The sequence below is a fragment of the Stylophora pistillata genome, chromosome 12 (assembly GCF_964205215.1).
Source record: "Stylophora pistillata chromosome 12, jaStyPist1.2, whole genome shotgun sequence".
Classification (NCBI taxonomy): Eukaryota; Metazoa; Cnidaria; class Anthozoa; order Scleractinia; family Pocilloporidae; genus Stylophora; species Stylophora pistillata.
In genome coordinates this window covers 25,585,299-25,606,465 of record NC_142530.1, presented here as the reverse complement: position 1 = coordinate 25,606,465, position 21,167 = coordinate 25,585,299, and the positions used below count along the sequence as shown (strand labels likewise).

General features: G+C 38.0%; 1 protein-coding gene and 5 non-coding genes across 9 annotated transcripts in view; 1 reads left to right on the top strand and 5 right to left on the bottom strand.

Annotated features, from left to right (window-relative positions):
• Positions 1–2,787: 2,787 nt before the first annotated feature.
• Trnat-ugu (transfer RNA threonine (anticodon UGU)) lies at positions 2,788–2,860 on the bottom strand. Its single transcript has one exon. It is a non-coding gene; the product is annotated as a tRNA-Thr (tRNA).
• An 86-nt stretch (positions 2,861–2,946) lies between these two features.
• Trnat-ugu (transfer RNA threonine (anticodon UGU)) lies at positions 2,947–3,019 on the bottom strand. Its single transcript has one exon. It is a non-coding gene; the product is annotated as a tRNA-Thr (tRNA).
• Positions 3,020–3,105: 86 nt separating this feature from the next.
• Positions 3,106–3,178, bottom strand: Trnat-ugu (transfer RNA threonine (anticodon UGU)). The gene has a single exon. It is a non-coding gene; the product is annotated as a tRNA-Thr (tRNA).
• An 83-nt stretch (positions 3,179–3,261) lies between these two features.
• Trnat-ugu (transfer RNA threonine (anticodon UGU)) lies at positions 3,262–3,334 on the bottom strand. Its single transcript has one exon. It is a non-coding gene; the product is annotated as a tRNA-Thr (tRNA).
• Positions 3,335–3,420: 86 nt separating this feature from the next.
• Positions 3,421–3,493, bottom strand: Trnat-ugu (transfer RNA threonine (anticodon UGU)). The gene has a single exon. It is a non-coding gene; the product is annotated as a tRNA-Thr (tRNA).
• A 7,251-nt stretch (positions 3,494–10,744) lies between these two features.
• LOC111323588 (fibroblast growth factor receptor 2) overlaps positions 10,745–21,167 on the top strand; it is a 20,438-nt gene continuing 10,015 nt past the window's right edge. The window contains exons 1-2 of one of the 4 annotated variants that reach the window (XM_088741315.1): positions 10,745–11,161; positions 19,423–19,528. In XM_088741315.1, the coding sequence (XP_088597441.1) occupies positions 19,474–19,528 (55 nt within the window). In that variant the 5' untranslated portion in view covers positions 10,745–11,161; positions 19,423–19,473. Of the gene's footprint in view, positions 11,162–14,895; positions 15,172–19,422; positions 19,529–21,167 lie in introns of those variants that run through there. The other 3 variants (XM_088741313.1, XM_088741316.1, XM_088741314.1) reach the window with 3 other exon arrangements.

Sequence of the window (21,167 nt, the reverse complement as noted above, 5' to 3'; positions counted from 1 at the left end):
AAACTTCTGAAACAAACTGAAGCCAGGAAAAAAGGAAATGAAGCAAGCGGGGTTAGCACAAGTTTCTGCTCCAACTCTCTTGAACACTTTTAGTGATCAAAGAGTAGATATAAATTCCCGCAGATTATACTTGCTTCTGTTATCTATTGTGAAAAAATAAAGTTTTGTCAGAACATAAAGCTTAAGAAATCTTGCTCGTGTCTTCTCTGCCACTTCGAGTCTAAAAGATGCAATTAGGAACCGTGTGCGTTTATGGATGGAACAATAATTTCATTTACGTTCGTAAACCAGCGCAGAGATTTTTTTCTGTTTTCCAGGTCGTTCGTAAATCAGCGCAGATATTTTTTTCTGTTTTCCAAGTCGTTATTAGGAGTATTTTGATAATTTGAAACTTACTGCACTCGGAAATTTGCAAAATCTGGCATCGTACCATTAATGTCAACTTACGCCATAATCTGCTGAAACTTGGTAAAACTTTTACCAAGTTTCAGCAGATTATAGTGTAAGAAGAAACAACCAAACAATTAGATTTTAAAGCAAAGATCCTGAGCGTAATCTCATAATCCTTTCCGTAACCTTAGGCTTGCTTAAAAATGTTTTCGCACAAAACAGTGTTTACATTTTTGAAGACGGAAATTATTCGCCATGCATTGTTAGCTATAGTGCAGATTGCACCGCTAGATATAAATTCCAGTTGAGCGTCTCTGTATCTTTTTTTTTTTTTTTTGCCACTTGCTTTAAAATGAATTCTGTTGATTAATTAAGCGACTGTCGATTGGATTAAGCGGTCAGTTGGCGAGGAAACAGTTTCTGCTCACACGAGATAAACCTGTTTGCATAAGGACTAACGCTGAAATTGTTCAATTAGAAAAAAAGGCCGTAATTGTTAATTTCTCTAATTGTTTTCACCTCCCAGAGAGTGGGTCTCTAACCGGTCGGCTGAAAATGAAATAAAACAGCCACACAATTTTTGAATTATATAGGATTACTACAGACAGCAACAAGAACAATAACAAAAGCCACGGATACAAATATTACTGCTACTGCTACTACCGTGATCATACTTCTACTACTACAGTAACTACCACTGCTGCTGCTGCTGCTGCTACTGCTGCTGCTGCAGCTGCCACTACTACTATCAATTCTACTACTGCTACCATTATTGCTGCTGCTGCTATTGCCGCCACTACTTCTCATAATACTTCTACGATACTATTACTCACTGCTACTACTACTACTACTACTACTACTACTACTACTACTACTACTACTACTACTACTACTACTGCTACTACTACTACTACTACTACTACTACTGACTACTACTACTACTACTACTACTACTACTACTACTACTGCTACTACTACTACTACTACTACTACTACTACTACTACTACTACCACTACTACTACTACTACTACTGCTGCTGCTGCTACCACTTCCATGCTGCTACTACAGTACCACTACTACTGCTACTGCTGCTGTAGCTGCCGTTACTTCTACCAGTTTCACCTCTGTTGCTACAACCACTACTAATATCATGATAATAGTAATGATTACGATGATATCAATACTGCTTGGCCTGATGTCAGGCTCTCATTTCATGCATCTAAGTTGAATGATGTGTCAGGTATAACACCACACAGTGTCTTTGCTAAATCTTATTAAAGAATCATTAGAAAGAAATACAATAACCTTGCGCATCATCACATCGGGAATATCAAAAGGAAGAACACGAAAACAGAAGTGCTATCTTTATCTAAGGGTATTGAATTTAAGTTGTTTGTTTTGATACCCTGAGTATTCTACAGCTGGAGACTAAAGATCTCGGACCATTAGAGAAGTTGAGAGGGAGGGGAGAGCGGGAATGACTTGTAGCACGCTACTCATGAATTATTTTTCGTTGAAAAGTTTCTCTCGTAGATTTTTTTTTTTTTAAGTATCTGCATGGAAAATTTTCTAGGCTGCTTACTGCAAACGATATATTAATACAATTTATCATCTAAATCATTCATATATTTATTAATTTATCAATCTATTTTCACCTTGAACTTTACTGATTTTAAAATGTTCCATAATTGTTCTAATCTCATCCAATTTTATCAAAATAGCGAAATCGGGTTTGGAATGAAGCCCATTAAAAAGGAATTCTGCTTGTAAGCGAATACAGAGCATAACTTGGTTTCCACTTGAGAACTTCTCAGAGAGAGTCACAAGAAATACCGTGACTTTGGGAACCTTACAATTTCTGGCCCTCGATTCACCCCCTGAAAGACATCATTCCTGTCCAAAAGACATATGTACACAATCTTAGGAAAATAGGCTGCGCACGCCCGAAAATTAATACACAGCGCTTTATGAACACCTTTGTAATTAGGTTGATATTTAAGCTCCATTTATTGTAATGACATACTTTTTAATTCATAATATGTATGCAGATTTCTGTTGTAGTTTCTCCGAATTCATTGTAACATAAGATATGTAGTTTTATCTAATGATGGAATAAAGACTTTAGTATTATTATTTATTATTAATAATACCCATGTTGGTTTGGTTGGGAAAACATTTTGTGTGGCAGGTTATACTTTAAGTCCGAAAAATATTAATAGCGACGTAAGGTAATGAAAGCCCCGTGAGAGATTTGAACACACGACCCCTACTTACAAGACCAGTGCTCCAACCACTGAGCTAACGCGGCGACCACATGTGACAATCGAATAAAAAAGTTCAGGAAAATGAAATGCTTCAGTTCTTTGATGCAAAAAGAACAAAAACGAATCTTGCTCAGCCCCGTGAGAGATTTGAACTCTCGACCCCTGGTTTACAAGACCAATGCTCTAACCACTGAGCTAACGAGGCGACCACATGTTAGAAGCGAATCAAAAACTTCAGGAAAATGAAATGCTTCTGTTCTTTGATGCAAAAAGAACAAAAACGAATCTCTCAGCCCCGTGAGAGATTTGAACTCTCGACCCCTGGTTTACAAGACCAATGCTCTAACCACTGAGCTAACGAGGCGACCTCCTGTGATAATCAAATAAAAAACTTCAGGAAAATGAAATGCTTCTGTGCTTTGATGCAAAAAGAACAAAAACGAATCTCTCAGCCCCGTGAGAGATTTGAACTCTCAACCCCTGGTTTACAAGACCAGTGCTCTAACCACTGAGTTAACGAGGCGACCTCGTGTGATAATCGAATCAAAAACTTGAAAATGAAATGCTTCTGTGCTTTGATGCAAAAAGAACAAAAACGAATCTCTCAGCCCCGTGAGAGATTTGAACTCTCGACCCCTGGTTTACAAGACCAATGCTCTAACCACTGAGCTAACGAGGCGACCTCGTGTGATAATCGAATCAAAAACTTCAGGAAAATGAAATGCTTCTGTACTTTGATGCAAAAAAAACAAAAACGAATCTCTCAGCCCCGTGAGAGATTTGAACTCTCGACCCCTGGTTTACAAGACCAGTGCTCTAACCACTGAGCTAACGAGGCTTGCGGTACCAAAGTTTGAAAAATAAAAAAAGTAAAACAAAAACAAAACAGTATTCATCTGAATTCGATATCAATAATCAAGGCATCGGTGATCGGAGAATTTTCCGGCTTGGAAGCACAATTCTCGAGCTAAATTTGAATTTAACGCCTAAGATACTTTTTATTCAGACGTGTAGAATACTCTTTTTTACTTTGTCCTTTTCTGCTGCCGCTAAATTAGGTAAGCTCCCACGATAAACTTAAAGGCTTAGTCCAAACTAAGCTTCATCAAGGCTACATTAAACTAAAATACGCCAGTGTACGGTCAAGTTTACCGTTCACACTCATCGTATTAAAGATCAGAAGATCGGAATGCATGACCACTGGAAACAGAGCCTTTCAAAAACGCTCTTCACAGCGAAAGTATTTGAAAACACCGGCTACCTTTAAGGAAGACGGAAAATTTTTTGTAAACGGAGCATTTCTAGAAAGTTGTGTTCTGTATATATATTTTGGCGGGACTACAAGGCCCTTGTTTCAATGCGCATGCTCAAGAGTGCTTTCATACAATAATTGTATGAGTACTAACAACCTCACAAAACTCACGTAGTTGAGTGTACTGGTCAAGGAAAAGTTGCTCGCAACTTGATTTACACTTCTATCAAAGAAAACTCGTATGGACGGCTTTTCGAAATACAAAAATTTCTCTCCTACAATAGCGTCTTAGCGGTAGTTAGATGAGTGAGCAAGTCAATTGATCAAGAAGTTTCCCTTGTGAGGTCTATCTATGTAAATATTTGCTTTTCAGTTTGTGAACAAGGAGAACTCTCAAGGTAAAGTGATCATGATTATTAAGCTTCATCTCTTCCAGGAAAACTGTGGTGAGACCCATTCCATTTTGTGTAAATTTATCACCTTAGCAAACTACGAACAGTTCATAACTATTTTCCCATCTCTTTCCGTTAGGCGAATGAAAACAAATCACCAAAAAATTTCCAACATTTGAATAGCGTCGGCGCCGTGCAAACTTCAGGAGCAAGCCACCGTGTTTAAATTTCCTCTGACCCGTACAACGGATTAAGCTGGAAAGGGAAGACTGCAGGCTATCTTTAGCCTGGGAGAAACTGTATACCATTCGCGATCTTGGCAGTAATTTCGTAACAAGAGCTACCCCAATGACTGGAGGCAATCTATTCTGGGATTAAACATATCATTGTAAGGCAAGATTTTCAAAGCACTTCTTTCTGCAGCTTAAGGGAGTTCGTGGTTATTAGTCTAAAGTGGCGTCTCGTCTCTGCCAAACGCACTTCAGAGACCCACAGAATCCGTTAGTGAAATCTTTCAGCATCGCGCAGATTTCAGATATTAGCAATTCGACCTCACTTCTCAAAAGGATCTTCGACCCCATGTCCACGGACTAAACTTATACAATGAGAGAATTTTCCAATACTCGTCACAGAGGCTGGTCTATTTTAGAGCGTGCGTTTCAGTACTGCGTGTTTAACTAAAAATTCCAAAAGTTTTCTTGAAGAGTCTCTTAAAATGCCGCGTCGGAATAGTTAATATAACCACGAACTTTCACATGAATTGATGATTCCATTGTTGCATATATAACACTGAAGCTGACTAAGACATTTACCAGCCTGAGGAAATAAGAAATTTAGAGCCAAATATCTTCAAAAAGGTGAAAACGCTAAAGGGAATCTTCTCGATGGCAAGCTCTGGATGACGTTGGCACTACTCTGATATGGCTTACAGGCTTAAGAAATAAGCTTAACTTGTTCTATGACTTAATTCTAAGTGTATTCACTAAAAACATTAGATTGTTTAAACGCGGGAAAAGCATGGAGAGTCCTGGCATTAACAGCAGTTTATCTAAAGTTTTCTATTTTGTTTTTGAGTCGATCGTTTTGATAACAGAATGGCTCAAAGCGGAAGAAGAACCCAGTAAAAACATTGAGCAGCTGCCAAATAAGCGAAATGCGTATCATGTTGAGCTCTCTCGTTAAAGGTCTCTTGTAATGCATTTGAAACTCTCCAAAATTTTCCTTCCTTTCGTCTTCCTAACAAAAAAATTCAAACTAAATACTTCTTGACTCGCCAAGGAATGTTCTAAGCTGAATTCGGCTAACAACATACCCGTGCCTCTTTTAAGATAACCCGCTTCCTCTTTTGAAAAGACCGAGCCCTTATTCTTTGCCAAAGTGTTTAGGTCAAGTTTATTGATCCTAAGTAGCCTCTTTATTCTCTGTTTATGAAAATAGCCAATCCAATCAGTGACAAAATCCAATTTGTGTAACCGAGAAGCATCATTCGTTATAAAAATCGGACGTAAGTAAATAATGGTTTATTGTTTACCTGTCACAGACATTTCCTCTTGACTTCACGATTCGAATTGGCTTCTTTTGGATGTATTTTCTTCCTAAAATAGAATTTCTACCGTGCGAACGTAAATTCAATTAATAGCGAGCACGTATGCTGACGATCATATGGACTCAAAAGGGAAACAGGCCGCGTTACCTCAATTTAGCCTTGGTGAGTTGTCAAAGTTTGGTGCAATATCTTTTAGAATCAATGAATCAATAGAACGCACTTTCTATTGGTTTACGAGCCGGAGGCGAGTGATTTACTAAACTTTTCTCCCAGCATCTTTAGCGGGTTATTACGCTGGTAAACCGATAGCAAACGCAGTCTGTTGCTTTAATTCATAAAATAAACTTCAATTTCCTATGTCTTTACCGGACAATACCGTAGAGCTCGTAAATAAATATGGCACCACTGTTCTCAGCGGAAAAGTTTTTCAATATAATTCTTAGCTAGTGACTTTGAATGTACTTAACTTAAAGTCTAAAGAAAGGAATGCAAAGCTGGTTCCCAACTCAGTTACCTAACCAGAATGATGGCAATTTGTATTTAACAATTATTCGCCGAAGGTGAGGTGAATATCGTCGAATAATCCCCGAAACGAAGTCGAGGGGATTATTTGACACCTCACCTTCGGCGAATAATTGTTTTAGTATAATTTCAGAGCTGGACAACAGGGAAATTTCTAAAATCATAACGTTTTAGTAACATTTATTAACATTTTACTCTAACATTTTATATAAACCGCGTGGAACGGTTTATATAGCGTCATCTAAGGAACCGCTCGACCAATCAGATTGCTGGAAACCCTTTGCTCAGCTCTGAAATTATACTAAATACCAATAGAACTCGGTTATATCACCTACTGTAGAATACAAATGATAATATTGAAGTCTATCATCTATACGGCAGATCTCACCTTTTAATTCTGAATTTTTGTCAATTAAAAAGGAAGGCTTGATTCAAAGATTAAAAGGACGTAGATCTTGAAACTGAGGCGAGGCTAGAGCCCTCCTCGACTTGCGGAGACAACTGGTTCGGAGAAATATTCAGTTTCGCGATCCGAAAGAGGAAGGCTTTCCACGAAATGTTTTATTGGGATCGCTCTTTGTTAAAATAACACATTATAGGAGCCTTTCTTTTGTTAAAAAACTGGCTTCTTATTCATTGCCAGGAGAATATAAAGTTCTTCTATTTTCTTTTGACTTTGTCAATAACAAACGGTCTCGGACTTGCTGGACTCTGACGCGGGTTGCAAAGAAGTTCTTTTGCTAAAAACCAAGTCAAAAGATTCTTGGGAAATTTTACTTAAGCACGAGTCGGCTTGGTTTTCGATGACCCACTCCCCCCTCCCTTCCCAACCCCTGCACACACACCCCTACATTTCGTAACGCTTTAACCTCTATGTGACTCCGTTGTAATTTGAACTCATGGCGTCCTCCGTCTGTATTGAGTCTAAACATTATATTAGTTATTGTTTTTGTTTTTTTTCTCTTTCGTCGCAAGGCAAACAACTATGACCAGATATGGAAACTAGCCTAATTATCCGAGAACTAAGCATGATATACCACTGATGTTAAATTTCGAAATTTCCAAGGCACTTTCACAGCATGCAGACGGTATAGACGGCAAGTTTGTTCGAGCGTTGCGCGAGGATCCTCGCGAGGCGATCTTGGCGAAAAACTTTCAATTTTCTTATTTAAAATGACTAGCATTATACAAGATTTGAAAACGCTAAGCTGAATTTTTTATGCTTGATAGTTAATTTTAAACAAAGGTCTCAGTAAATTTCCGAAACCTGTTCACCCGGGCTCAAAACCGTTCAGGAGTCAGATGGGTTTGGTCTGTCAGTACCGGCGAATATTTTGACAATCGTCCTGCATAGATCTTAGTCATCATGATATTTCAACCATAATACGATAGCCATTTTAATTTCCGTTTGTTACCGTCTAGTGATGGATATTTTCCCGATATATTTTGCATAACTGATCGAGATTTTGGAAATATTTTGGCACTCAGTGAAAAACATACGCATAGCTAAAACTCTCTCGCCGATCGGCTTATAGAGGCGTCTATTATTTTTGGAAGATGCCCACTGGCCCTCTGTCGGGAATGGGAAACCGTAATCATAACTGTTTGAGAGCTTTCAAACATGGGGTTAAATCATATCTCTAAAGCAGTTTATATATCATTAGACTGTGGTTTTACTTATTTACTGATTTAATAATAACCGCACCTTGGAGGGTTTAGGACAGTTTAAAGCCAACTGGAGTATAACAGTGTACAACTATAGCCTCTTATCAAAGGCCAGGTCGATGATCAGTAGCACAGCCGGCGACGCACCTTTACGATAGCCATCTATAACCGACAAGGTTCTTAGGCCGTGCGAGCAGGATTTTCGGTTCATTAGCCGTACTAGTAAGTTGTAAAACGAGTAAGCTCAGAGGATAAGAACTCTGTGTTAACTGAGATCAGAACGACTTCTCTTAGTGCGGCTCTGATGACAAAACGGATCTGTTATTCAGAAATAACGCTTAAGATAAGCGTTTTGCCACAGGGAAATCGCGGTTTTATGTGGAGTCTGCCGGCGACACGTAGTGAATCTATCAGGTCACGGAGGTGGAATATAAGACAAACTTACCAGATGGTATAAATTTGATAGGGCACGAAATGCAGAGTAAGTTGGAGGTTTGGCAATTCTAACCGTTGCCTTGAAAATCACATTAAAAAGTCTCCAGTTGTCTAAGTTAAACTATTTTTACGTGCCTGTAGGGTTGTAAAGGCTCTAAGTTAAGTGACTCAGCAAAAAGGAAGGATAGTAATACTAAAACCAGAACCGGTGACGATTTGGGTGCGGTAGGGGCTTCTGAGGTGGAATGATCGCATTATTCTGACCTACGAATACTAAATTCAGGAACGCAAATAGGAAATCTGTCATACCGTTACGTAAATAACCCTCTACTACGCAAATCGGAAACTGCTAACCCCGAATATTCTTACCACTATTATCTTTACTAAAAATATTCCTTCCAAACACCCTAGAACTAAGAAAGAAGGAATTCTCACGTCTTTAGTAACGGGCTGGATCGGACCACTTGATGTATGAATAATTTGTAATCGCTTCGCTATGAGAAAATTTAAACCAAATCTCTACTTAGTTCAACGAAACTACCAAGGTAAGATCGTTCCTCCCGATAGATATGAAAAGAAATATATCGGGCGGCAAACGAATCATGCAATTCCTTAGTTAAAAAAACATTTTAACTGATTGGTGGTCATCTCGGCACTTAACCAGCGGTTGAACCTGTCTACTTTGGCGCTTCATACAATATAATTAAATCTTCTTACGCAATACTCTTTTTTCATTTTACAAGAAATGATTTTTCTGTAAACTGAAATGCATAACAAGGAAGAGTCTTAAAAAGACATGAAGAGAGAGAGAGAAAATACGATTAAAAGCTAAAAAACAAAGGAAACAAATCAAAAAATTACAAATTAATTGAATAATTTGGTAAGCAGCTGTCCTCTCCCTCGAGCTTCGGTCATTGTTCTGATGTAAAAGCATATACGGACCAAAACACCACCTTCATCTTCCCCGATTTCAGCTTTTATCCGCGTCTAAAGTATCCATAAAGAACTAGATGACATTGATATCTTGATAGCTCAGTGAAAGACAATCTTCGAGGCTGAAGGGGATTAATCGGTCTGGTGCTAAGTGTTTCTGGACTGTAGGTGTCTTTGTAAATAAATAATGATGGCACAAAAATACAACTTTACTCAATCGAACAACCTACCGCAGTATGTTCTGGAGCGAGAAAGATATGACTGCAAGGATTACTTCCGAAATCTGTCTGACTTTCTTTGCGGTTATAAGCCAAGGATTTTGAAGAGAGAAAGGCTAAAGTTCAGTTTGCGCAAGAACAAAGCATCGGATTGCATTACAAATCGACATCCATTGTTGAGGTTGTTGCAGGATATTCCCCGCAATCGATTATAATTCTCAACAAGGCGCTAACTCGACGGACAATATGTTTAGTAGAAATCTCACACTATGGAATGTTTGTATTCCCTCTAATTTGAAGGAAAATATTTATACAGATCTCTGGGATATTTGTGAAAGTGATCAGATACTTCATGGCCTTTGTACGTTAGTCGTATGTCTTGGAATTTTAATGCAGAAAACCGCAAGGATTTAGAGGCGGCAGCCTCACGTCTTTATCCCGCATAGCGAGATGTAAACACAGAGTAGTGTAATTTTCAAGTTGTAGCTTTCATAAGGCGTGACATTTCCTACTGAAATTGAATGTCACGTCGCTTTTTTGCAATAACGATCTTCGTATCACGAATTTGCACAAGATTAGAAAAAAAATTTTTTTTAAGTTATAAATTTTCTTCCTTTCCGTGAATAATGGTGTACTAAAAGTGTAGAAATTTCTACTGTTAAAGACGTGTCTTGCTTTTGAAGCTCAACGCCACAGGTAACATGTCCTTAATGAGGAATGATTTAGATCTTTATCAATTGAAATGCATTTTGTGGTTGTCGGAAACATCGGCTGATGTGACTTTTTTACATGAAAAAATTTTGCACGATTTGTTCGTTTGCAAACTATTTACTCGAAATTTTTTCGGAGGCTGTAAACAGTGTTTGGTACTTCGCGTGAAATTCCTGTTAGCTTTTGCTTTAAGCAAACAAACCTCAGTGCGAGGTTAGTTTTTATGGAAACATCTGGAGTAAGGCTCTCTGAGATTGGTTTCCCACAGTCCTGTTACTTTTCCATCTGGCCTTTTATTTTAGGATATGAAGCTCAGTTTTCTTTCTAAACAACACTGATCGCTGATTGGCTGTTTAACAATGCTGATTAAAAGTAGCTGATGATCTGTTGAATTAGCCATCCAGTCAGCCAATTAATGTCAATTATGGCCAGCAAGTGAGAGAACAAAGATTTAATAATGAAGTGACAGCATTTCTGAGACCGCGTTGAAGAACGGTGCTCTAAATCGAAGTATCATTTTCTCGGCAGCGCGAGAGACGGCGCTGATCATTTGTCCTTCTCAAGCATCTCATCCTGTTTTATTTCCTTTGTGTTGAGTGAGGGAGAGTCTTACATTCATTTTAGGAGATTTTCGAGGAACTGAAAGCCCAGCAGGAATTTGTATTCAGCGAGATTGTATCGCAGGGAACTGTCAATAGGTTTACGCTTCTGCGTCAGTCGTTCTTTAACAGAGAAAGAGCTTAAAGTTCACGACCGTGGGGCGCTCAAAGTGGACTGTTGAACGAAATCTGTGTAAAGAAAGCACAACCGCGCAGGCTATGAGATCATAGAGGTAAGTAGGGAAATTCGCTTAGTACCCAGAATTCAGGCTGGTGAGAGGTAATTCAGTTATAATCAAACGCGTTACCTTAGTTGATTTTTGTGGACCTCACGTACAGGAAATTCGCGTGCGTGAGCAACACACTTAAAAAATGATATGTTGGCAACACGCATTTGGCTTCACCAGTGGTTGATGTAAGAGAGCGTAAAAAGCTGTTTTGAGTGGACGAATTTCGGTGACCAGATATGGGAAAGTTACCGGCTATAATCGTTTTGAACTCTGATATGATACAGTGCGCTCAGCCGATTCTTAAGCAAACAAGCATATTTCTCACGGGCTTGTTCAAATTTGCTCATACCTTCCTGTATTGTTCTATGTTCGAGTTTATTTTACTTTCTTCTCATTTAAGTAGCCATAACAACTTCCTGTGAGTTAAGCTTTTCGACAAAGCAACGAACAATAGCACTCCAACTATAGGTCAGTTTTCAGACAATTTAGAATATCTAAGAGGTCGCAGTGGATCGATTCTGTGCATTTTAATTTACTCGTGTGTACAGTATCATTCGAATTTGGAATGGCTATTTTAAGATTTTGTATAAAAACATGCTTTCTCTCTAAACAAAATGTCGTATGTCTCTGTCGAACGTGACAGTTACTTTGCTGAAATATCGCTAGAAAGTGTTCAGATTAAGTTGACAAACAAAATCGCGACAGTGTTAATTGCTAAAATTCCTTCCCTTAAATAAATTGACAACAGAGAAAAGAAACTGGGCAAACAGTTCTCCAGAGCTTTCATTGAGATCTTTCCATGTGATCTTGTGGTTATGATACGATATTTGAATTCTTAGGTGTTGGTAGATATTTCCCGTACTGAATGCCACAGCACAGGCGTTCGAATTTTTAACAGCACGATCTTCTCAGAAGACCTTTTTAATTAGTGTCTACGCTTTCGATAGAGTAGCACTTCAAGAGACAAAAATTAAATCAAACGAGGGACATTTTTTGAGATAATCAGCGATAAGAAAGGTGTAGAATCCTGTTATTTATGTTCGTATTTCCTTTCAGTATGTTTATGGGTCAGATCTGTGGTATGGGCGGTATTTGACACCCCTTTTAGTGTTCTATCATTCGACACTCAGACAATATATGGCGTTCCTTTCTATATCTTTTGCGTAACACATTGTTGTCCGAGGTCACTTGGGGAGTTTTGTCGTCGAGACATCTATTTTCGGGTCAAAAATTATTTTGAAACGCTTTTACAGTTTCAGTAGATAGCAACATGACTTAGATGCTTTGGTTGAAATTTTAGAACCAAGAGCTCAGCTTTGCATCCGGTGATGTTGCACTGAAAAAATTACAGAAAACCAGAACGCACGATTGTAGAAAATACGCTTCTGATTTGAAAGTCGAACATTTCCGGTTTTTACATTTGTTTCGAGAGATATATCTGTTGTTTTTAATGGCCATTTTGTTTAAGTCTTCTCTTTTTTCTAGCGTTTGGAGAAACTTTCGTTAAATGAAATGGATACGTATAAAGCCCTCTTGAAGTTTCTTACTGCTTTTCTCCATATGGGGCAACTTGATGACGTGCGTTTGGCCGTGTTAGCTAAATCAAATAGTTATTTCACAGTTAGTGGGTAATATAAATGTTGCCAAACGTAATTGCTTATCACGTACTATGTGCTATGACACGGCCCAGAGCGCGCTACAGCGACTACTTGTTCATTAATGTATAAGACTAAATTTACTCAAATGAGGATCGATGAGAGAGGAAATGTACGTGCATACTACAGATTATCGATGAATGAAGCCTATTCACAGGGGTGGTCGGAAAATAGTAAAAACCACTGCAGACACAGGCGGCCGATTTTCGTCACACAGTAGCTCTCATTTCGTCGTTTGATCGACTGTTACTGAAATTTTATTCCTCCTCTTCCGTTTCTTTGAAAGGTCAATGGCTTTTTCTTCTAATAAAATACTAACGAGTCTTAGAGGTGATTCAGCTAATCCAAGAAAAATGTAGCTAATCGTTTATTTTGTTAAGAACTTTTCAAGTGACCTCGGTGGTTTTTAACTAGACTGTTAGCTCGTTTATGCCATACCTTACTGGTATTAAAATTATATAACGTTACAAATCTCTAAAAATGTCAGAACCTTTACAAAGTATGGGTCGGAGGCACAGGTTATCTTATGCATCTTCAGGTAACTTTTTCAGCTTAACTCAATGGTGACGGGGAGAATAAAACCCTTTTCAGCCTGATACCAATCAGTTTTAACCTGGTGTGGTTTTATTTTTGGACTGAAGCGACTAAGATAAATACGATAAAAAGTTGCCGAATAATGCAGCAATATATCGCGTTTAATACCAGACCTGTTTGTGACAAATCTAGAATCGAAAAGGATCAAAAAAAGTGTAAAACGAACCATCAGCGTAAAACGAACCATCCTTTTTTTTTTTTTTTTCAAGAAAAAAATCATTTTGACTTCCTTGTTAGAGATGCTGAGACGAGTAGAAAACTAAGATGAAGAAAAACCGAATTGAATTCGCAGAAATTGGAATAATACCAATCCGTGCCATCTGTTACGGCAGCTTCCAGTCATGAAAACTTCTGCAAACACGATTGCACTGCTCAGATGCCACCACTAAATGCCATTTCTCGCTTACATGCTAAAACGAGTTAATGAGAGCTTCGTGAAATCGGTTTATTGTTCTTTTAAAGATGATTTATTTTGACGCTGTCAGTTTTCGTTCATTTTCCCATTGCGGAGTTTCTTTGGGAGTAGATGATAGGATTTGAAAGGATTAGAAGTTATACTCGTCGAATCGACGTTGTTGCGTTTCCTGTAATAAATGAAACTCGCGTGTACTCTCTGGTGTCAAAGCGTAGTACCTAGTTCAGTTAGCATCTCTTCATTCATTTATTAGTGCATTTCTTAATTTATGAAGCGAACAAAATAAGTGTTTTCGGAAGAATTTCTTTCAATTTCGTTGATGTAAAATTCAACTTTTCTTTAGATTTGTCTTATGCGTGAAATCTTTGCCGCTCATTGATAGAGACCTTATGGCGCCGTCAATTGTACCCTCCATTAATTTGCAATTAAGAATTATTATTGTTCTAAATATGCTTGGTCTGGCACGTAAAACCTTGAACATATCACAGCGTTCTACATGAAGCGTTCTAAATTCAGACATGTAATTATAAAGCAAACTTAAAGGTGCAAGCTAACATCCTTTAAGGGTAACAGCACTTACTTTGAAAAACAAGCTGTTTATGTTGACAGGGGCGGAATTAAAACGAAAATAACTTTGTGGTTTCAGCAGTTTCCCTCCAAATAAACGTTTTCTCAGAGTTAAAGGAAGTAGCTCTCGCCAGGAATAGAAATCAAATCCAAATTTTCATTTGCTAGAGACATAAAACGGAATATCTTAAAATGAGAAAGCGATATTATTTAAACTTTGATCTTCGTAGAAATTCCGTTGAAGAGCTTTAGAAATATTAAAACTTTCCGGGTCAAAAATCTTTCCTGTGCTTAAATTTATGCAGAAAAAAACAACATTGGTTTTGTAAGATAGGGCTAATGCTAACTATAATTGAGAAAAGAAACTGATACTCAAGGAATATCGAAAAGTGTTGAACATTTCACTCTTGTGTTGCATCACAAATCATGTTTGCGTGCAGCAACGAGTTAAGACCGGGGGGGGCGGTAAAAAAAAGTTGTTGGCGGTTAATTTACTTCTGGAACAAGTCTCGAGTTTTAAGAGGGATTTGGTTTTAGTTGTCACCTTAAAAAGATAAAGTCATAAACTGTTTTTTTCGGATTTGTCGCGATGATTCCTTTATCCTGTATTGAGAGCCACACGGGTCATGATCACGTATCAGAAATTACACACAGACAGCATAGAGCTGTCTGTTGCACGGCGAGGCTTGTATGGTGGAAACGGAGATTGGAGAAGTATCAAATCGACATAGAAGGCCCTACGGTGATCTTGTGCATTGTGACTTATTAAGCCACGAGTTCAGGTAGGATGGAATTTGCTAAGACACATTACCAATAACTAACAAGCTGGGTAAACATTGTGTAAACTTAGTTAAGTTAATTGCCATGACTCAACAAAACCATGAAGTGATTGGTTTAAGTACCGAACCGTTTTGTGTTTAGCCGTTGTCCTTTTTGGAATCGTGTAGTAGATTTAATTACCTTTTTTTCGCGGGAACGGTTTTTTACTTCGTATGCGTATCGATGTTCGGGAGGTATCATTGCACGATTTTAGAATTAGAATTGTTTGGGGTGACCAGTGATAGTCGTAACTTGACCTCAGAAGTCACGAGATTCGGTGAACATATTCTTTCTAATAGTCAAGCTCTATGTTCTTCGGGTTCATTCCAAAGAAAAGAATTTTCACTGTACGCGATCAGCTTAAAGTATCACTCATTTATTCTCAGCGCGTTTGGTTGCCTGTGACATTTTGCCTGTTTGTTTAGATTGGCACATAAATCCAGAAACCGGGAATAAAAAATGAAGCCGTATACGCCCAAATTAGATCCGTGCATAGACGCATTTAGAGAAAGTGCTATGGTAAACCGGTTTTGTAGTTGTCGTTTGCGCCCTAACGTGTTGTTTACAGATGCTTAAGATACCCAGAAATTTCGTGCTGATCAAATCAACCCTGATTTGAGTCCGGCGGTAAGTGTTGCCTAGGTTCGCTTAGGTAACATTAGAGTTATTTACAACGAACAACCACGGTGGCGAATTAATGAGCAAAATAATTTGTGGTTTTTGTTACAGAAGCTAAAGGACTGCGGTCTGCGGCGGCAAAATCCACAGGGAGACCAAAATCTGATTTCGAAATTTACTTAATCGTATAATTTAAACGTTCCTTAAAAAAAATGTGGATGGTTTAGTTGTAATTGACTTTTAACTGTAAAACCAGGTTGTTTATTGGCATTTAAACTAACAGATGATAAAACTGTTTAAATACCGGAAGATTGGCACCGTCGACCGACCCAGATCCCGCGCTCACTAAATTTAATTTTCCCCCTTCTGGCGCAATGGCGCCCTTCAACTGAATGACCTTTACGAAATTGGAATGTTATAGTATTTTGGCAAGGGTGACTGAGTGATCGAAGGCACCTCGAACGCTTTTTAATATTCGATTTCTTTTACAAATAATCATTTACAATTTGTCAATTAACCCTGACAGTTAACTGATATTCGGACACTTCAATTGAAGCATTCCTGCCCCTATTTGTCCTCCCTAAATGTTAAATGAACTTTTGTCATCGAAAGAAAAACCATATAAACAGCTGGGACCCCTTCTAAGGCTTTTATGGGAAGTTCATCGTGACATTTGAATTAAAACACGTTCCGCTGAAGAATCATATTTACGAAATATTTTACCGCGCAACGGGTAAAATGAAAAGTTCTCTTTTGTATCAAGTTGTGTTGGAGAGAACGAAAAAGAAAAGATAGAATGTGAAACGCACTGGCAATTAGGAAAAAACATCAATTTTCTCCGCTAGTTTTTGACAAGGTGTAGCGTCAAACAGGTGGTCGGTTCTAGAAAAAGATCCTCAGAAAAATGATTTGTGACGTAATTTAGTTCATTGTGAAAGTACCGGCTTATCAATATCTTTTCTCTCTTCACTGATATACGCTGTTAAATTTTTTCCTAAATTAAATTTTGTAAATTATGTAATTTGTATATAAAATGGCAAAAAAGTGCTGGATATAGAATACAAAATATGCCGTCTTTGAGATTCTTTTCTATGACCTGTCAATGCCGTGGTCGCGGGAACAATTAGATTTCGGAAGTATACCTTTTAAATAATTGTCATAGCTTGCTGTGGATGAATGGGCGGGATGTTTGATTTCTGAATAGGAATACATTTCACGCTTTACGTTTTTAGGCAAATTCTGATCGTTTCATTTAATAACTGTCAACGTCGTCGTGATGTTAATATCAAATGGAGACATCCACTTACTGTAAAAAAGATAAATGAACGTTTTATGTTTTTTTTCTTACGGCGATATAGAGTTAGGCTATCAATTGTATTGATGGTGAAGTTTCGACAGCTATACGGTTAGGCTTGGTCAGGCGACGACTAACAGACAAAGACTGGTAGTATAGACGAAGTCTACCAGTATAAGGGAAGACTAGCAGTGTAGGAGAAGATTAGCAGTTAAGGCGAAGTCTAACAGTATCGAGGCGAAGACTTGCAGTATAGAAGACTGGCAGACAGACTGGCCGTGTAGGTGAAGTCTAGCAGTATAGGCGACGACTAAAAGTATGGCGGTCGAAGCGTCGCGCTCAATACAATTGATAGCCCAACTCTACGTGGTGAAACAAACGATTAACCGTTCATTTAATCATATAACCACGACGAAGAACAACTTTGTTTATGGAAAAGATATTTAAGTAATTACGCCACAGTTAACGCCTCTTGATAGATGTTGCCCTCAATTTTTCAAGTTTGTTGATTGAAATCCACTCCAATCTTCTTTGTCCATAAACATCTTTGTTCATTCCAGGCAAATTCTTAGAATTTTGTTATTTTCCTTCCTACTCGGCGAGAATTTTTTGGCTCCCTTCGCGATGAAGGTAATTTTTCACATCGCAACAAAAACCTTTTTTGTTGCGACTCCCGTCGACATATTTCAGCGCTAAAGGAAATAAAAAAATAGGAAATGTGAGCCTTTATTAGAAGCAAGGCCGGATATTTTACGCAGATTTTCATATCCAAGCGTTTTCGTTTTGTGTGTCATCAGTATACTTCAAATGATAGCCACATATTTAGGGGCCGACCATTTAACTTTTGAGTGGGGGGTGGGTGGGTGATTTCTGGTCATCAAGACATTTTTTTTCTAGCAATCTGCTGTGCAGGATATTTTTTTCCGATTTGTTGGTACATTTTTTTCTGTTACATTTGGGCTGCATGCAATTTTTTTCTTCCAACAAGCGCTTGCAGGAATTTTTTTTTCAAAATCACCCACCCCTCAAAAGTTAAATGGTCGGCCCCTTACTTGGTTGTGGTCAAGACTTCTCGTAACTCAATTACAAACAGAAGGAAAGTGGAGCTTTGATGTTGAGCGAAATGGCAAATTTCAACTTAGATTCTTATTTCGACGTGCTATTGTCTATTCTTTTTATTTTGCGATGAGTTTCCTTTTCGGTTGCTCCCGGCAGTGAAAAGGTTAATGCCTGAATAAGTGTTATATTTGGCAATTAATACCATATGGAACCTTATACATGCGTAATTGTTAGGACTGCCGCCGTCTTTTTGCCACTTACTTTCATGTTCGCTACGCATTCCACCGTACACGCTCTGATTGGCTAGTTCGCTATTTTTTGGGATAAATTTCCATATTTTAAAGGGTGAATACGCTTATGAATGGACTAGTTATCTTGTCTGTTTCAACTGAAATCTTCTGGGTTTAGCGTTTATGTAAAGAAACCCACAAAGTCTTAACGTAGCCTTGTAGGCGCCGTAAGACAATATTCCGTTTATCCACTTACAGGAGGGATCATGTTGTATTTGTGATTTCAAGGCAGGAAGTTACAAAAAATGAGAAAGAATTGGAGACATGAGCCAGTGAAAGACAAATATTTCATTTCCTCTGGCACCTTTAATTTCAATTTCAACTAAAGGCATTGATGGCCTTGATAAAGACACTTATTTTGAATTCGGTGATTCACCGGTCACGCAAACTGATCAACTTTTTGATCTAATTGCGGACACTTCTGTTATCGGTAATTCTGGTTTGGTGACGCAAACTTCGCCTGCAAATGCATGACTTCTCTCAATTATTGCGGTACGTGTGATGTTATGATAAACAGTTTAGCGTCAAGATATACCTCTTATCAGTGATTTCCAGGGTAAGATAACGCAGTATTGGAGTTTTTCGGAGGTCTGTAAGTCGAGTACAAGTCATGGAAACATTCCAAGGGAATACCGATGAAACTAATTGCATGAAAAGATGTTTTATTGCGTTTTGGAAACTAGAGTCCCACATCTAATGCATGCTCTTACAAAAAGGTTAGACTAAAGTGTTAATTTTTAAAGATTTGTTTTTCTGCTGCTTCTAATTAAATCACAAATAGTGAAATCGTACCTCATAAACAGATCGTGAGAGGCTTTTTTGACCCAAGTTAATTAAACGGGCAAACTTTGTTTTTGATTTGAAGAACATGCGTTCAGATGAGATATGTTTATCTCAGTGGTTGTTTGAGAGAACACGTGAACCTGTTTACACTACAGGATTATCTTTTCCAGGTGATTTGAAGACAATTCCGTGGAAGAGAGGTGATTTATTAGCGGTGCAAGATGGAAGTTCTCTACATGCTGTTCTTTTTATTAGCGTGTCTCTTTTGTCTCCAAGGTAAGTCCTCTTGTTTCTCCTTAATCATTACTAATGTTTGGACGTTTGCTGACTTTGGGTACAAATTGAGAAAATCGCAAGGACATAATTCAAAATTGGAATGGGTCTCCTATAAATATAAAACACCACCCATTTTCGGAAGTCGCTGAAATAACAAACTCAAAAAGGTAATTTACAGTCATCAAAACTTTCTGTCAAAGATTTATTTTTGCTACAATTGACAACAACAACAAATAAAGCCACATCTCTAACACATTTGAATAAAGAAAATCTACCCAAAATTTCCGTCCAACTTTCAAATGATATTAACACTTGTACGTAATTCTTATCGAGGAAAATAGAAGCTCGGTAATACCAAAGGCTGTTTGTTTATTTTTCTCCAAATTCACTCTGTATTTCCCTATGTGCTATACTGAAGAGGCAATTAGAACCGACTGCTTTGTGCGGAAACACCGAGATATTTTGCCAGTTATAGAAAGAGACATATTCATTTAATTAGGGCCGTTGTTAACAGTTAACTAGAGTTTAATCAAAACTGTCAGGTGCCAAAAAATACTCCCGAATAAACGACTTAAATATCTCGTTCGAAAGGGAAAGTTCGACTGAGGCACTGAGCAATGGCTAAAAGGGACACTGAGAGGCAGTTGAAAATTCCATGAGTTATCAAACTTGCTTTGTGGATTCAGCTTTGAGCTCACAAGGAAGACATTCTTGAAGGCAAAGATGATTTTCTTCGCGTAAAATAAATCATCCAGGTAGAGAGGCGTCCAAAATAGACAAATCTGATGAAATTAACGTACATTTGCTCTCTTGCCTTTCTCTTTTCTCTCTTTTCTTTTGTTTTTCCTTGGGAAGATTTAATTCCACTATCACCTCAGCTGTGACTTATTGATTCGTCATTTACACCCCCAAAAAACCCGAGTGCTTCACACAGTGATTGTTCGAGTTTCGCGTTTCCCCGACACATTGCAGCACGATTCGTTTCATTTTTTCTTTCCTTTTTTCTACTACTTTAACGCTTTTTTCACACTCAAATTCTAGAGGTAGTTGAAACGTGACCCCCATCGGTATATCCATATCAGCGCATGATATGTGGGTTTTGTTTTTACAAAAAAAAAGTATGTCATCACTTATGATGTCCTTTAAAAATTAACGACAAAATATTGCGTGCTTATCTACCCTACCAACGATAGCGTCATTATTTCGGCAATGTAGGGTGTAATTTGTAAGAATTGTATGTTAGAACATATTTTATTTGTCATAAAATCGGCAATTAAGAACTTATCGCTTGAAGTTCGAAAACACGTTTTTCTTATTTTTCTTCCATCAATTGATGCATATCAAGCAAGGTTTTAAAGCACCTTTTGGAAATCGTTATATGTGGTCGTGACTGCGGCCAGAGACTTTATAAAGTGGCAAAGTTATGAACATAGTGAACGAACGGATATAAATAACTTGGAATTAGCTTTCACTTTTATCATACTTAATCGAAACGTAAATTAAATTCAGCTCCCAGTGATGAAAATTTCTAGAAATGTGGAACTTGCTGGTATACAATACATAACAAACGAGATAAAAAGGCAGTCCTAAAACATGACAAATGACAAATATTTGCAAGGAGGAATTTGAAAATTATTCA